An 18,300-nucleotide genomic window follows, 5' to 3' on the forward strand; every position below is an offset into this window, starting at 1 on the left:
CACTTGGTCATGGTGTATAATCTTGATGATTTGTTGCATTCTGATTGTAAGTATCTTACTGAGGATTTTTGTTTCTATGTTCATTAGGGAGATTTGCTTGTAGTTCTCTTTTCTGGTTGCATCCTTCTCTGGTTTGGGCATCAGGGTAATTACTTCCAGAAGAGTTTGGGAGTATTGCCTCCCTTTCAATTTCATTAAAGAGTATGAGGTGTAGTGGCATCAGATCTTTAAATTTCTTGTAGAATTCAGCAGTAAACTCCATCAGAACTTGGGCTTTTCTTTGTTGGTAAGTTTTCAGTTAACACCCTTAATTTCACTGACTGATATTGGATTATTTAGAGTTTTTATATCTTTTTGTTTGTTTGTTTGTTTGTTTTTCTCCGGTACCAGGAACCGAACTTACAACCTTGCGCTTGCCAGGCAGGCACTTTGCCGCTGAGCTAAATTCCCAGCCCTGAGTTTTTATATCTTCTTGATTCAGCTTTGGTAATTCATATAGGGGCTTTTTAGGTTTGGAGCAACACATTGCTCACTTCATTGTCTTACTCTGGCCCATTTACTGAGTGACTCAAAAAGCTGCAAGTTTTGAGTGGGGCCCAAAACAAACACAGGCTCTACAACAGGTCCAGGCTGCTGTGCAGGCTGCTCTGCCCCTGGGGCCAAATGATCCAGGAGATCCAATAATACTTAAAGTGACAGTGACAAAAAGAGATGCTGTTTAGAGTCTCTGGAAGGCCCCATAGGTAAATTGCAGCAAAGGCCTTTAAGATTTTAGAGCAAGGCTCTGCCATCATTTGCAGATAGCTACTCTCCCTTTAAAGAACAGCTCTTGGCCTACTACTGGACCCTAATAAAAACTAAACTCTTAACCATTGGACACCAGGTCACCATGCGACCTGAGTTGCCTATCATGGCCTGGGTATTATCTGATCCAACAAGTCATAAGGTTAGACATGCACAGCAACAGTCTATCATTAAATGGAAGTGGTATATTCGTGATCAAGCCAGACCAGGTCCTGAGAGCACCAATAAATTATATAAAAACGTTCCCCAGATGCCTATGGCTCCCACGCCTGCTATGTTGCCTTCTGTTTCCCAGCATGCACCTATGGCCTTGTGGGGTGTACCATATGATCAGCTGTCAGAGGAAGAGAAGATTAGGGCCTGGTTTACAGATGGCTCTGCACACAATGCAGGCACCACCCACAAGTGGACAGCTGCAGCATTGCAGCCCCTTTCTGACTTCCTTAAAAGACAGTGGTAAAAAAAATCACAGTAGACAAAACTTCGGGCAGTGCACATGGTAGTACATTTTGCCTGGCAGAAAAAATGGCCAGATGTGCGACTATATACTGATTCATGGGCCATAGCAACGGTCTGGCTAGATGGTCAAAAACATAAAAAAAAAAACTAAAATATTGGTGACAAAGATATTTAAAAAAGAGGTATGTGGGTTGACCTCTCCATATGGGCAAAAGATGTAAAAATATTTGTTTCCCACATAAATGCTCACCAAAAGGTGACATCAACAAAGAAAAACCCTTTAACAATCAAGTAGATCAGATGACCTGGTCTGTGGATAGTGGCCAACCTCCTTCTTCAGCTGCCCCTGTCATTGCCCGATGGGCTCATGAACAGAGTGGCCATGGTGGCAGGGATGGAGGTTATGCATGGGCTCAGCAACATGGACTCCCACTCACCAAGGCTGATCTGGCTACAGCCACTGCTGAATGCCCGACTGCCAGCCGCAGAGGCCAACACTGAGTCCCCGGTATGGCACCATTCCCCGTGGTGATCAACCTGCAACCTGGTGGCAGGTTGATTATATTGGACCATTTCCATCATGGAAGGGACTGCGTTTTGTCCTCACTGGCATAGACACATATTCTGGATATGGATTTGCCTTTGCTGCACGTAACGCTTCGGCCAAAACTACCATCCGTGGTCTCACAGAGTGCCTTATCCACCGTCATGGGACTCTACATAGCATTGCCTCTGACCAAGGAACACATTTTACAGCCAAAGAAGTGAGGAAATGGGCTCATGCTCATGGTATTCACAGGTCTTATGCTTCTTACCACCCAAAAGCGGCTGGATTGATAAAAAGGTAAAATGGTCTTTTAAAGACACAGTTAAGGTACCAGCTAGGTGGCAATAGCTTGCAGGGCTGGGGTAAGGTACTTCAAAAGGCTGTATATGCTTTGAATCAGCATCTACTGTATGGCACTGTGTCTCCATAGCCAGGATCCACGGGTCCAGGAATCAAGGTTTTTTATGTTGTTTTCACTGTCTCCTGCTTTTTCATTGACTCTGATCAATCTTATGTTGTTCTTCTTTGTATCATCTTGCAGTTTTTGGTTTGATTTCTCATGGTTCCTTGCTATTTTTAAGAAACCTTTCTCTTCATAAGCACTAACTGCAATCCAATCTTCTCTATCTGATATTCTACTCCACCTTGGTTCATTTGGCTGCATATACTTTCAATAGAATTTTTTTATTTTTTTATTTTTTCATTTTTTTGGTTTTTCTCCGGTACCGGGAACCGAACTCACGACCTTGCGCTTGCCAGGCGGGTGCTTTGCCTAGAGGGTCCAGTTCGCTGCTATGGAACAGGAGCCCCCCACACACCAAAAAAAAGAAAAGACCCCGACGTTGAGGGGACCTGGCCAAGATCACCAACTGCCTGTGTGAAGGGTATGGCAAAGGATGAAATGAAAAAAGAAACAAACGGAATAATGCTTAAAAGGCTGGCGGGGAGGCCAGTGCCTCAGGATGGGCAAAGACGAAGCCCTCTTTGGCGGCCCGCTTTCATTTCTTCTAGGGAGTAGTGCAGGGGGAGGTGGCGGGTACTGTTCCTGGAGCAGGGAGCAGTGTCGTGCAGCGAACAAGTTGAACATCACAGAAGAAACAAGTTCAGATCCTTTCCCACCCTGAGTCCTGGCCCGCCCTGTGCTGTCCTCCGCAGGGCTCATCCCGCCCTGGGAGTGCCTCAGCTTTGGGGACCGTCAGGATCTCAGCAGGGAGGGAGAAAGTGGGAGTTTCCTCATTCCAAAGTGTCCCTCAAGGCAGGGCAAGCACGGGCCTCAGGGAGATTCTGGCTTCACCTTCTAATTTGTGGTCCCCAACCCTGGCAGCCCACCCGGGAGGGAGCCGCCGCTTCCGTCTCTTGTCCCGAGTGTGCCCTTGAAGTTGGTTGCTAGGCAGCAATGTCCTCTGTTTGGAGGAAGGAAAAGGAGACGAGGGGGCTTGTGTCCGCAATTTATCCTGTATGGCTTGAGCTTGCCGTGCTATTGCAGTCCTCCAGCTTTTTTGTGAACTTCCCAGAACGGTGGTTCCTGCTCTGCGCACAGGCAGAAGGCCCACAGGCAGCCCTGTGGGCGGCTTCTCCATTGTATAAAGTCCCATGCCTATGTTTTTGTTTGATCTGCAAGCCTCTCATTTCAGATTGATTTTGGCATCAAGATGTCTGTCCCTTCCTTTTTTCCAGTGACCTGTGTTTTTAGATGATTTTCTCTGAGAATTCCAGTGTGGCTCCTCCTCTATTCAAGCATGTTTCTGCATCCAAACATTTTTCTTTAATGACTGAAAGACAGACCAAATACCTAGAGAAATGGCAATGTGTTCGTTCCTATAGTAGAATACTCTACAGCAACAAAAAAGAGAATTAAGATGCGTTATGTACATACAATTCTTTGCGAAGAATGTAAGCATTATGTACTAATAAAAATAAATATAAAACAAATTTAAGCCAAAAGAGAAAAAGAATTAATTATTATTATGCACAACTGTGGATAACTCTCAAGAACCTAACACTGAGGCAAAGAATGACACATACATGTGCATACTACGTGATTTCACTACATAAACATCAAGCCCTTTTATTGTTTCTTACAATGAAGGTAAGAACAGTGCTTACCTTTGGGAAGTCCTGGCTGACAGAGGACTTAAGGAAATTTTTGAGTTCTGCTTGATTTCTATCTAGAGCAAGGGCGTGACCTCAGAGTTGTATTCACCATATGAAAATCTACCTAGTTGTATGCACTTGTGTTCTTGTTTCTGAATTAACGTTTTCTGAATTAACGTTTAATTCTAATAAAATTGAATTTTATTTCAATAAAAATGTCTTGAGAAAGACTTGTGCTTCTTATGGCCAAAGGAAAACCATGACAACTATTTCAAGTCTTCTTTGTTTTATCTATTTTTTATTGTTTCTGATAAAGATGATGACACCCAGGTGAATGCCTTATCACTTAGAGTATTATTTTGCCTTGGTCTGTGTGGACAATGTGGTTTCTGAAAGGAGCTGGTTCTTTTGCGGGGTTGAATGTTTACCTGGCGCTCGAGTTGAGTCAGTCACTGTGTAATCACGTGTGGGACAGCATGCTTATTCTTGAGTTCTATTTCTTGCAACACCGGTTATTTTTGGCAGCACAAAGGCAGGGTTTGATAACACCAAGCCCATAAGAAGATTTTCTTCTCTAGGTTCAAAGGCCTTCTTGGCACAGACCCTGTGAACTTTCCCTGTGGGCCCTTTGGGACCCAAAGTGCTGGAGGCCAGCTGCCAGCTTCCAGAGATGTGCAGAGTGTGGCGGATCACACCCTTGGCCGAGGAGGAGCAGGAGGCTGCAGACTGACGCAGGGGACGTGCTCTCTTCCCACCCACCGGAACCAGAGGTTTTCACACTGGGCCTGGTCTCTCGCTTCCCCACCCTAATTCTCTCCATCCTCTCCATTCACCCCATGGTAAGCACTCCATGTGCAGCGGGAATGTGCATCTCTGAGTCAAATAACCTGGAACCTTCAGACTTAATTGATTGGTCAAATGTCTAACAATAAACTCATATCCTTGAGATAGATTCATTCTCAGAGAACGTCTTCATTATTGAATTTATAGTTATGGTTTTTGCATATGTCATGCCTGGATCTTATCTTCACAATTCACAAAATGATACTGGTAATGACTTCTGGAGAATCACTTACTTAGCTTTGTCACACAGAAAGGTCTATTTTCCCCAAAATATGATCAGGGGCACTTGACTCCCGCCATGATCAGCAGCAGTGTACCTGACTTTCTCCTTTTCCCCCTTTGGGTCCTTACTCATGTACTATTTGAGGGTAAGTTTGGAACTCAGCCTAGCTTTTCCTGAAAGCTACCTGCTCCTGAGTAGTGGGGTCCTGGGGATGGATGCTATATTAGTCAGCTTTTTATCACTCTGGAAAAATGCCTGAGACAATCAGTGAAAAGAGGAAAGATTTTGGCTTGTGGTGTCACAGGTTTAAGCCTGTGGTCTCTTGGCTGTATTGCTTTTGGGCCTGTGTTGAGGTAGAACATCATGGTGGGGAGCACATGGTGGAGCAGAGCTGCTTACTGCATGGTGGCTGAGAAGCAGAGAAAGAAAGGAAGGCCAAGTTCCAAAATTCTCTTTAAGGGCACGCCCCAAAGGGCCCAACTGCTTTCCTCTAGGCCCCAGCTTCTAAGGTTCTACCATCTCCCTGCAGTGCCACAGGCTGGTGGTGAAGCCTTTAGCATATGGGGAACATTTAAGATCCAAATCATAACAGGTAGGGAAGAAGAGAAGGAAGGGAAGGTGGCCTGAAAAGTTATAAAAATTGACTCGGCAGAAACTCAGGAGGAAAATGAACTACTGGCTAGTGCTTAGAGGCTGGTAGCATAATCATGTCGAAGTATTCTATCATCACTTGTCTACTGAGGCATTTAAGCGTCAAAGGTACTGGAGGATGTCAGTGTATGCTGCATAAACTGCAGGGTCAGTGTAAATCACAGCTGAGTAAAACTACCAAGCAGAAAAAGTCAAGGTCATGATGTTGATGTTAAAACTTTGGAAATCAGTTTATTTAGCAGATTTTATAGCTTTGGTTTTGCAGAAGTAGGTTAGGAATTATAGTAGCCTTGCCCAAAATTAACCAGATCAGTTTGCTTTGCAAATTTTCTGTACTGGAGAATAGCAAGTGTCATACAGTTATCCTCTGGGACCAGCCTAAGTTAGAGAGAGGGTGGTCACTACGAGATCTAGCTCTGTCCCTCGCTGTGTGTGTGACATTGGACAAGCTGCTAGTTGGTCTGTTCATTCTACTTGCCTATTTTGATCTTTTACTTTGTGGGGCATCTAAGTTTTTGAGTTCTCTACGTGTCCAGAAGGTTGAGTGTTTCTGTTTTGACATTTAGTTCTTTGCTCCATTTTGATTTGAGTTTAGTACATGGTGAGAGACATGGGTCTAGATTCAGTCTTCTGCATGTGGACGGTTTCCCAAACACTATTTATTAATAAGAACATCTTTTCTCCAATGTATGTTTTTGACTCCTTTTGTCAAAGACCAAGTATTATTGAATGTAGCTGCACAAATATTAACTCTCCCATCTGAGCACTAAAATAGTAATTGCCAATGCTTAACCAGTAAACTTTGTCAGTAAGTCAATATAAAATAAAATTGTACTTTCAGACATTTCAAGAAAGTATATCAAAGAGGCATTAGAATTCTTCAAAGAGTTAGAAATTCTCTGTCTGGAAATTGCTGTTGCATTGTGAAGCAAATGCTCACAGGCCAGGAGATATAAGTTAAACTTAAAGATTGTTGCAGGGGATAGAAAAAAACCCATTACTTTCATTTCTGTATGTTTCTCTATGTTGTCCTCGCTTGTAATACTCTGTTAAGAGTAGTATTAACAGAAAGTTCTTTCTCAAAATTAAAAATTATCTGCAACCTTTTATTTACCTAGAATGACAGACGTTGTTTTCAATTATATTAATGAAATTAAGTTGCTGAAACTATAGATTTTGATGGTCTAGCAAATGCAGTCGCTAAACTGTGAGTCAGATACTTAGTAAGACCCTATGTCAAAATAAAAAATAAAAAAGGAGTGGACATATAACTCAGTTTGAAAGTCCTGGGTTCAAGGCTCAGTGCGCTCCTCCAAATTTAATCGCGAAATTATGACTAATTCATCACATTCATAAGCAACTATTTGTTATACTACATAAGATTATGAAACAATATAATTATATTTTTCTCACTTGTAAATTCATGTTGTTTCCTATTTGTTGGAATGATCATTAGTATATTTTATAAGTGAAACAATTTTTTAAAGGAGAAGCTGTCAATTTTGCTGTTTTTCTGGCCCTTTCCCTTTGCTTTTTGATGAAAGGGTCCCACGCTTATTTTGTACTGGGCTCTGAACCTCATCCCACCTTTGTGTGGCTGTTCTCCCCAACACTCAGACCCCTCCACTGGACAGCCTCCAATCTGATGGGACCACAGAGCCCCAGGGATCTGTCTCCTGCTCCTGCTCCTGCTCCTGTGGTTTTTCTGGTGGCATCTTTCTCTTCACTTGGAGATAAAATTGTGTAACGTCCACACTATCCTTTCCTTCCTTTCTTTCTGTTATCCACTTGATATAGGCCTGGGGGGCCTTACTGGGCAGACTCTGCTTTCATTCTGGATGCACTTGAAGGCCGTACTCGACGTTGCTAGTTGTACCACCCCAAACACAGTCATCTCTACAGGGCACTATCTGGAAAATCTTGTGTACAGAGAGGAAAGATAAGCCATCCCACACAACACACAACAGAAACACAGTACACTGCTCATTTTGAGGTGTGTCGCTTCTTCGGAGCTCCTCTCCTATCTGCCTAGTTTATCACTGTTTTCTTTCTCACACTCCCTCTAAAGCCCTTCTGACTTAGTGAACTGTTCAGACCTAGCCCTAAATATTTCCTCTTCAGTAAACCAAAGGTGGACTGCGGGCTAAGGACCACTTGCTGTTCTTGATTTTGCTTCTTATTTCAGGGAAGATTCATTCCAAGAAACTTCTAAAATTTCTCTGAAAAAAGGCAGGTTTCCTCCTGCGCCGTAATTCTTCTAAGAAAAGATGTCTCCATTTTCTTATCTTTTCCTCTTTCCTTTCATTGTTTTTCTTCCAAATTCTGCAGTTGTTTTCAAAATCTCCTGTTTTCTTTTACTGCGTTTTATTTGTGCTTTTGGTATTTCATAAGGATTTACATTTTCCGCTTAGTTTTGAAATAAAGATTTATTGCAAAAATGAGCTCAAAGCGTTTGCTACTCCTGACGATGTTGAGGATTGGAAATTAGCCAAATGATGTCGTCAATAACTTCCTTTGATTTTCAGAAATGGAAAGCTCTGTACACTCAAATCAGTCATTTTAATCCTGGACAGCTGTTATTATTAGACATTTTCTTTTTATGTGAAGCCCAAATCTGTCTTCCTTCCAGTTTTAAGGAAAACAAAAGGCTTATTTTTAAAAAACCAGTGTAGGCAAAATAAAGTACTGTAATTTTTCAAAATCCTTGGAAGATTTCCATAGAATCACCACGATCTTTTGCCTCATAAGCATTTAAGATGGCTATTCATTATTAAATACTGTTTTCACATATTTAATTATTATCATTTTTAGCATTTTTCATGCAATGGTTAAGAAGGCTTTTGTAAGGTGAGGTAGTTACCAATTATAATATTGATGTGTTGCAAATATACATGTTCATTTTCAAAGTCACACACCTCCAGATGAACCTTTACTTTCCCAAGTTGACGTACTTGTAGTAAGAATTAAGTGCAGAGTGCTGGTGAGGTGGCAAGTTTTGTCATAATCCAGTAGTTTTAGAGAACTTAGTGGAAAGAAATCAATTCAGTGCTGCTGCTTTTGTTAGATTTCATAACAGTATGTGAACTTTAGGGCAAAGTTATGTGGACAGCTGTTAAATCAGTTGGTCCCCTATTTGCACTTACATTTACAGCCAACCATGGATACAAAATATTCAGAAAAAAAATCCCATAAAGTTACAAAAAGCACACTTAAATGTACTAAGTGCCCAGTACTTCCATTCTTTTTGGTACTGAGAAGTGAACCAAGAGTCTTTACACTGCTGGTATATCCTCAGCCCTTTTTTAATTTTCTTGTTTAGAGACAGGGTCTTGTTAAGTCACTAAGTTGCCTATGCTGGGATTGAATTTACCATCCTCCTGCTTCAGCCTCCCAGAGTGCTGAAATTACAGGCATGAGCTACTATACATGGGTGTTGAGGAATATATTGGATCTGCACCTCTGAAGTGCAGGCTTTGTATTAGATATTACAAGTAATCTAGAGATAATTTAAAGCATATGAGAAGATGCCATTTTTATATAGGAGACCTGAGCATTAGATTTTGTCTGTGGGAACCTCTGAACCAATCCTTCATGGACACCACTGCAGAGCAGCAGCCGGCTCAGAGCAGGGGCCGTTGCACTGACAGTCAGCAGCAGGCATCCCTCCCCCTGGCCAGGGGCGAGGACTTGTAGCAGCGCACACAGCTGTCAGCACAGATGTCCAGACACATTTTCTCCTCGGATGGCAGCTTTGGTACAGACAAGCGTGGCACCTGTGCTCATGCCCACAGGGCCGGGAACTCTGAGCATAGCTGCCAAGCGGCGCACTTCTCATGAAAATAGACGTTCAGAAGAGTGGCCGTCCAAGTACATCCACCGAAATATCGTTTTATTGACTTTATTTGAAGATAACTTCAGTTCACAAACCAGAAGTGCACAAGTGACTCCTATGGTCATCTAACCATAGTAGGGGTTAGGAGGCAATGCAAATAAACCTTCGCTTTGCAAAGCAGACGTTATTTTTCTTAAATACAACATTAACATGTAGCTTTAAATCTCACATGGAAAAACATGATAAAACACGGATTCAGAAGGTTATTACTAAGAGTCACTTCTTCCCTGAAAGTATCTGATAAAAATTAAACTAGGGCCAATTTACATTAATGTTTTTATAAATATATACTCAGAATCAGCTGAAGATGCTTATCAGGCTGAAAAATGACAGGAAAACTGGATAGATGAGTGAAATGCTTACAAAAATATCAGCATGTAAACTGTCTCCTGGGAATAAGCTCACACTTCTGAGAGCATCAGTGATTCTCGGTAGACTGAAATGATTGAAGTGTTAGGAGGAATTTCAAATAATCTATCCTTTAACACTTTTTATCTGGTTGCCACTTTTGGAGGTACAATTACTTGTATTCCCTCTCCGTTTCCGTCTGAGGTTCGTGTGCTTTCACTCGCCCTTTGAAAGAAGTCATGCTCGTGTCGGCTCCGAGGTACTCACCCAGGGCAATCATCATTTTTGGAGAGATTAGTCTAGATAGAAGCAGAGAAAAAAGGTTATTGTCTGTTAAGATCCTTAACGTGGTCAAAGAGGCTACTTTATGAATTTTTTGATCACCCACATGACACTACAAGTGGAGAATTCCACACCTGACCCAATGGATGAGTCACAGTTAAAATGCAGACACACTAAAAATGTTGTATAAAATTACCTTTGGGGTATGAGTGTAAAGTGGAACTGAAATATCAATGAACTTCTGGCTTACATTTAGGTCTAGTCTCTAAGAAATCTCACTATGTTTACACAAATATTCCCAAATCTGAAGAAACCTGAACTCTAAACTCTTGCGGTGCCTAGCATTTTGGATAGGAGAGAGAATGTGTACATACAGCAGGGAGGAATATAGGTCCATGGCGAAAGCTTATGCGCGGTATTCAGATGGAAAACTGGTTTGAAACCTTGTTCTGACGCATATTAGCTACCTAACCCTGCCAAGATTACTCTTTGAGCCTCGAATTCTCTAAATGTGGTAAAATTCAGACAAAACCGTCAACACAGTAACTGGCATGTGTTGGGCACTCTGTGAATGCTAGATGTGGTTCTCGGGCTGAACCATTCATAGATACACAGAGCTCACGCATGGGCCTCACAGGAAGGTGTAGGAACTGTTTCCCTAAGTGAATGAGGAATTTGCCCACGAGTTTTTTGCACCACAATCGGGACTTTTAGTTTTCTTTTCAAAATAGAACTCACCTTAGTCAAAGTACATTGACCAAAACCAAAAATATAAAACAAGTGAGCAAGCAGATCAAAACCACAAAGCCTCCCAAATAATTTGGGTGCTATTTGTTTTTGTGTTGAAACAAATGTGTGCTCTGTAAAGCCTGAAGATTGCTAAGCTTTGTCACTCTCTGAAATAACTAAGACACAACAAGCAATAGTTCAGTAAATTGTCCTTGCAGCCCCAAATGTCTCCCTCTCATCGTTAAAAATATGTGGAGTTGCTTTTCTAGATCAAAGAAGTAGCACTTTGTTCAGAGCAGAAGGAAAGTGAGGTCGTTATTAACTTACTGTTTAAGGACAAATGCAACATACATAAACTTGGGTAGTATGACGTAAACTTTTTCCTCTAAAATAGCGTTGAGAATTTTTTGGGCCACATGCTCTGGCTCCATTATAGGTAACAGAAACGGGTACCTGGAGTAACAATGACAACAGTTTTATCATCAGAGTAGTATGTTTTACAGTCATCATGAGCATCAGTTATTAAATTTCAGCCATGGAATTACACGTACAGCTAAAAATCGTCAAGAAGAAGTAGTCTAATGCTTCCTCTCTTCGTCAGCATTGGTATCAGTGCTAATGTTTTTAAACCTCTTCTGATCAACCTCCACCTTTCATTTACTATGTGATGAACTGAACATAGCGAAACAATGACTTTTAGGTTATTTTGTATCTTTCTTCCCTCTCTGTTCCTCCCAAACATCAAATGATTGTATTAAGCAAAACCACAAAACTTATTTTACCAAAACAATCGCTGGAATATGTGTAATGTTATCATTTTAGGGAGACCATTGTTACAGCATTAAGCAGAACTAGACCTTTGTGAGATTAATAGGCTTTGAAATGAATGAGATTAGAAAGCCCCATAAGGTATTCTTTAGCATTTTATATTTTTTACATTGTTGTCTCAATTGCTTGAATCACTTTCCTTTGAAAAATTCTGTTTATCTCAATTCACGCTTGGCATCTGATCAATAATCTGTAATTGCCAATCAGTCTTACAGTTTTTCTTCAAAAAATTCCTTAGAACTCTGGCCTAAAGGTCTCCAACATTTATCCACAAATATAATCTATATGTTAGTTTTTTTCTTTAATCTTTAATCATTCTTATATTAATAATCTTTCCTTTTCTGGAGACATTGTCAACTTCTCCGTGCTTAGGGACCTTGAATTTGTAAAAGTCACCACTTAACATCATAGCCTTCATTAACTACCACTGTGGGCTGCTTCCTTCCTTCCGTGACCTTGACAATCTAGCTTTATATCAATCTTTACTAATGTTATTGTTTCTCAATAATGTTAGAAACAGAGTAAGCCAAAATGTATGCATAGGAATAAATATATATACACATAATATATTGATATAAAGCATGTATAGAAATGATTTATAAAAATAATGTGTTATCTTTATTATAAATTTCATATAATGAATTACTTTTCATAGAATACTTCCATTGATTTTTGCTGAATTCTTGCATCACATATATTCTATTTTTTTACTTTAAAAATAAAAGGAGGAAAATATTAACAGACAGACAACCTTTTACAGAATAGTAAAAGAACAGTACAGACAGTACAGAGTTACAAAGTGGTAGGAAATTAACAATGCATGTTGTATTACATATTGATATCTTCAAAGTGGTTTCTCATGAAAATAGAGACATGCAATATTGATTAACCAAGGACTCATTAACAGTTTCTTTCAGCAAAGAAATAGAAGACAGTAGAACAACTATGTTAACTATCCTGTGTGTACATACATACAAAATTTCTCCTTCTTTCCCTTTTCTTTTCTCACATCCCAGTTGCCCTTTACCCTTGAGCGTTTTCCTATCATTTCACAGTGTCTGTCATACCTCCGAGTTTATATTAACTCTTTCAGGTTTTATACTAGTGAGACAATGTGGTGCTTGCACATGCAGGTCTGATTTATTTCACTTATGAGTATGGTCTCTAGTTGGCATCACATATATTCTATTCCATAAATATTCTATTTTGTTAATCCATTTATCTGTCAATGGATACTTAGATTGCTTTCTACTTTTTAGTTATGAATAATGCTATATAAACATGAACTGCAACTTTACAGGGGGCCATGTGTGTTTTCATTTATTTTGAATATATACCTAGGCACAAATTAGTGGGCCATGTTTAGCATTTTGAGGAATTGTCAAACTATTTTTCAAAGCAGCTATTAATTTACAACACCACCAGTAATGTTTGAGGGTTCCTCCTCATGAAGATGCATACTATTGTCCTTTGAGCATTTTATGGTTTGATCTTTTACACTTAGGTTTTTAGTCCATTTTGGGTTAATTTTTGTATATCATGTAAGGGTTGGTTTCAACTTCAGTTTTGCCTACAACCGTCCTGTTGTCTCAGAACTGTTTGCTGAAAAAACTATCATTTCTCCCCTTGAATTATCTTTGCACAGCAGCTGAGGATAAACGTAAGGGTTTGGTTCTGGACTCTGAGTTCCGTTCTGTTGATCTGAATGTCCATCCTCATGTTGGTACCACAGTCTTGATTAGTTTAGCATTGTATCAGTTCGGAAATTGGGAAGTACAATTCAGTTCAACTTCCTTCATTTTCAGGATGGCACTGGCTTTCTGGTACTTTGTATTTAAAATAAACTGTAAGTTCAGCTTGTCTAGTCCTCTAAAAAAGGCAACTAGGATTATGATAGGAGTTACATTAAATCTGATGTTAATATTAAATCTTTCAATATGTGAATGAAGTTTTCTCCACTTAAGTCTTCTTTCAAAGAAGAAAAAGAAAATACTAAGGTTTTATATATATATATGGATCGGTGGCATAACTGTACCGCTGGTTAAGGGGAACAGTTAATGATCAAAAGTTTTTTTAATATTTTGACCAATTTTGCATGCTTATATCAGGAAATCTAAGCAACTTATGTGGTGACAACAATTTGAAACTCTGTGTCATTTTTAATGTCCTTGCATTGTTTTGTTTGTATTTTGCTATTGTGTCTGATGGTTTATTGAGGGGAACAGTTAATGATTAAAAGTTTTTTTTTTTAATAGTTTGACCAGTTTTGCATGCTTCTATCTGGTAATCTGAGCAACTTATGTGATGACAACAATTTGCAGTACAACAACCATTGGATTAATCCTGTCTAGTGACACTATGTGTTGTCTCTAATATTCTTTTAAATTATTATTTTCTTATTCCCTTTAATGATTTGACCAATCTTCTATTCTTACATCTGGTAATCTGAGCAACTTCGATGAAGATAACAATATGTGATATAGCAACTACTGTCAATCTCTATCATTTGGTTTGAAACTCTGTATCATTTTTAATGTCCTTGCATTGTTTTGTTTCTATTTTGCTATTGTTCTTTTTTTGTAGTATTTTCTTTAAAATAAAAAAACAAAGATTTTTAATACTTTTTATTTTATAAGTTTTGTATTTCCTTCTTAGATTTATTCCTAAGTATCTATTATTATTGTTGTTGGTATTGTTATTGTTATTTTGCTAAGATTGAATCCATGTCCTCATGAATACCACCAGGCAAGCTACAACTGCATCCTTATTTTATTATTTTTCATACTATTGTATATGGAATTATTTTATTAATTTTATTTTTAGCTGTTTATTACAAATGTGTAGAAATACAATTTATTTTTAAATTAATTTTGTTTATTGATCTTGGCACTTTGCTGAATTTACTTTTTAGATATAGTGTGTGTGTGTGTGTGTGTGTGTGTGTGTGTGTATTCAGGGTTTTCTATAAACAAGATCATACCATTTGAGATTAGCTTTTCCTTTTCCCTTCCCACTTTGCACACCTTTTATTTCCTCTTTTGCTTAAATGTCTTGTTATGTAGGAGTTCCAAGTACATTTTTGTTATTGATCTTAGGCATAAAGCATTCCATTTTCAATATTAACTGTGATGTTAACTGTGGATTTTTCACTGATGTCATTTATCAGTGTGGAAGATCCTTATTTTTAGTTTCTTCAGTGTTTTTGTTGAGAAAGTGTATTGGATTTTTCTGTTTTAACATGATTATGAAAAATTTATCCTTTAATATATTGATATGATGTGTTATTTTATTTAAAATATTAACAAATCTGACAATTCTTGGGTAAATTCCAATTGACCATGCTATATATCATTATTATATGTCTCTGGATTCAACCTTCTGGTATTTCATTAAGGATTTCTGTGTTTATCATCTGGTCTTCTATCAAAGCAACATTGCATTCACTAATGAATTGGAAAGTATTCCATCCTCTTAATTTTTTTTGAGAGAGTTTTTAAAATATTAGTATGAAAAGAGAAGGGAAAGAAGGAGAAAGTTTGTATGTATGTATATGCAGGATAGTTAACATGGCTGTTCTACTGTCTTGTATTTCCTTGCTGAAAGAAACTGTCAATGAGTCCTTGGTTGATTAGCTTTGCATGTCTATGTCTGTTTTCATGAGAAACCACTTTGAAGATATCAATGTGTAATACAACAAGCATTGTTAATTCCCTACTACTTTGTAACTCCGTACTGTCTGTACTGTTCCTTTGCTATTTTGTAAAGTGTTGTCTGTCTGTTAATATTTTCCTCCTTTTATTTTTAAAATTAAAAAAAATATTAGTATGTAATTTTTCTTCAAATATTCGATAGACTTCTCCAGGAATCCATTTGGACCTGGGCTTTTATTGTGTGGGGATTTTTTAGGTTGCTAATTTAAAAACTTTGTTTTAAGTACGTTTAAGTCTTTTTCTTCCTTGAGTCAGTTTTGTTGGCTTTGTCTCCCTAAGAATTTTTACACTTTATCTAAGGCACCTATTTTGCTGGCCTGTGACTTTTCATAGTTTTTCCTTGTGACCCTTTTACTTTCCGTAATGATATTGACAGCCTCTCTTTATTCTTAATTTGAGTAGTTCAAGTCTTTTTTTCATTCCTCAGTCAATATAGCTAAATTTGTGTTAATTTCGTTGATCTTTTCAAGAAGGAAACTTTTGGTTTTTTGATTTTCTATTCTCTATCCACCTGTTTCTGCTAAACACGTATTACTTATTCTTGCTTTGGATTCAGTGTGCTCTTATTTTTTATAGTTTCTTAAGTGGAAGACTTTCCTTTGTTTCAGTTATACCTCATAACTTCTGATGTATTTCCATGGATTTATACATTTCTCAAATTTCCTTCTCATTCCATTCTACTTGGTGAATATACTTCATATTATTTCATTCCTTTCAAGTTTACTTAGGGTTGCTTTGGGGCTTGGCATCATATGCGTTTTTCCTGGAGAATATTCTACAGGCTTCTGATTTTTATTTAAGCTCTTGTTACAGTCCAGGTATATGTAGTGATCACCTCCATTTAGGGAATTTGCATCTGTACCTGACATACCTTGATTCCTCTTTTCCCCATTCCCACCCCCGCCTTTCAAAGCCCTCCCCATTTACAAAGCTTTGCTCTCATTTTATCCTTCTTTTCTCACTTTTCTTTCCCTGCCTTCCTTTTCCCTTCCCCACTCCCTCAGTCCCTTTCCCTTTTGAACAGTTTCTTCCTGTTTCACAGTATCTATCGTACATTTTGGTTCTTATTTACATTTTCAATTTCTCACACCAGAGAGATAATGCAGTATTTACACATGTGAGTCTGATTCATTTCATTTATGATTATGCTCTCAAGGTCCATCCATTTACCTATAAATGTCTCGATGTCATCTTTCTTTATGGCTGAGTAATACTTCATTATATATAAAAACATCTTTTTTATCCATTCATCGGTTGATGGGCATTTGGGTTGCTTCCAGGAGTTAGCTATAAGACAGTGTGCTAATATAAACAGGGTGTGCATATATCGATGTGGTATGCTGCTTTTAATTCTTCCAGAAAGATACCCAGAAGGGCTAGCTGGGTCCAATGGGAATCTGCACTGATTTCCACAGGGACTGCACCAGTCTACACTCCTACCAACATCAGAAGGGCTCCTTTCTCCCCACAGCCTCTCTGGCAGCTGTGTTCTTGATAACAGCGACTCTTTCAGGAGTGAGATGGAACTCAGCTTTGGTTTAGTTTGCATTTCTCAAATGGCCAGTAAGGTTGAACACTTTTTCCATGTATTTTCATGTTTGTACTTCTTCTGAGAAGTGCCTATTTGTCTTAGATGCCCATTTTTGGATTGGGTCTTTGAATTTGGAGGGTCTTATTGTTTTCCGTTCTTTATGTGCCCCAGATGTTAGTCGTTTGTCTAAGAAACAACTGGAAACATTATTTTCCTACTCTTTGGCTTGTCTTTTCACTATGGGATCTTGAGAAAAATGTGCACTATTATTATTGGGTGGAATGTCACGTAAATGTCTCCTCGGTCTTCTTAATTTATTGTGTTCTACGCCCTTTTGATCCCGGGGCATCCTTCAATAATTTTAAACTGTATTTTTCAAGTTATTTTCATAGAGGTATACAGTATACATCTTTAGACTTTCTGCCTATCGATATTTGATGAGACTTGTACATCATATTTTCTTTTCATTTTCGAACATGGTTTCCTTTAGATCTTTGAATATACTTATAATAGCTCTTTGAATTTCACTGCTCCAATGTCTGGCTCCCCTTAAAGGTACTTTCTATTGTCTGCATTTTTCCACTATATGGGTCATGCATCCCCATTTCTTTGTGTAACCTATAAATTTTGTTAAAAGTGAACATTTCCAATAACATATTTTAGATAGTACTCTCCCATGGGGCTTATTATGATGGTTTGCTTGCTTATTTAGTGGCTTGATTGGACCAATCCAGTGAAGTTTACTTCCCTGTAGTACTGTCACTGTATAGCTTTGATGTCACTTCTCAGACCACGTGGTTGTAGGCATGGACAAATTTCCTAGTTGTCAGAGATGGCTGTGGCTTTAGCTGACAATCTTTTACTGTTCTCTTTTGCTAATTTTCTAGCTAAGCTTCTGGCTACTGTGCTCCTCCTCATGTAATACTCAAGTCTTAACTTCCATGATCTGCCTACTGGTTGTGTTACTTTTCTTGAAAGTATGATGAATAGTCTTATCTAACTGAAGTCATGTCCTGTGGCAGGAGCAGAGATGCTTGTCTGTGAGACTGGCTTTGACCTTCACCTGATAGAACCTACCTTATGGCACCAAGAGATGGGGTGATAATTCTGCACTGATTGATTCACCCAAATTTGCCCTATAAATCAGGATACAAAAGTCGCAGGTGGATGACAGGAGCTGTTTGTGCCATCCAGCTGCTGCCACCATTCTGAGGATTTTTCATGGCTCAGAGCCTGGGATAAGATTTGCTGATATTAACTGTCTAATAAATCTACCTACACTTAGTCTTCTATCTTAGGAGCTTTGGAACTAACATTTTACTGCTGTTTATTGGAGCAGATCTCTTAAAACAAAGAACT

At 38.8% G+C, this 18,300-nt stretch overlaps 1 protein-coding gene across 2 annotated transcripts in view; it reads right to left on the bottom strand.

Moving 5' to 3' along the window:
• Window positions 1-9,489: 9,489 nt before the first annotated feature.
• LOC102013249 (short-chain dehydrogenase/reductase family 16C member 6-like) overlaps window positions 9,490-18,300 on the bottom strand; it is a 28,892-nt gene continuing 20,081 nt past the window's right edge. The window contains exons 6-7 of one of the 2 annotated variants that reach the window (XM_005396087.2): window positions 11,224-11,325; window positions 9,490-10,160 (exon numbers count right to left, since the gene is read on the bottom strand). In XM_005396087.2, coding sequence (XP_005396144.1) covers window positions 10,034-10,160; window positions 11,224-11,325 — 229 coding nt within the window. In that variant the 3' untranslated portion in view covers window positions 9,490-10,033. Of the gene's footprint in view, window positions 10,161-11,199; window positions 11,326-18,300 lie in introns of both variants that reach the window. The other variant, XM_005396086.2, reaches the window with a different exon arrangement.

This window comes from Chinchilla lanigera, unplaced genomic scaffold (genome assembly GCF_000276665.1).
Source record: "Chinchilla lanigera isolate Chin_1 unplaced genomic scaffold, ChiLan1.0 scaffold00053, whole genome shotgun sequence".
In the NCBI taxonomy this organism is placed as follows: Eukaryota; Metazoa; Chordata; class Mammalia; order Rodentia; family Chinchillidae; genus Chinchilla; species Chinchilla lanigera.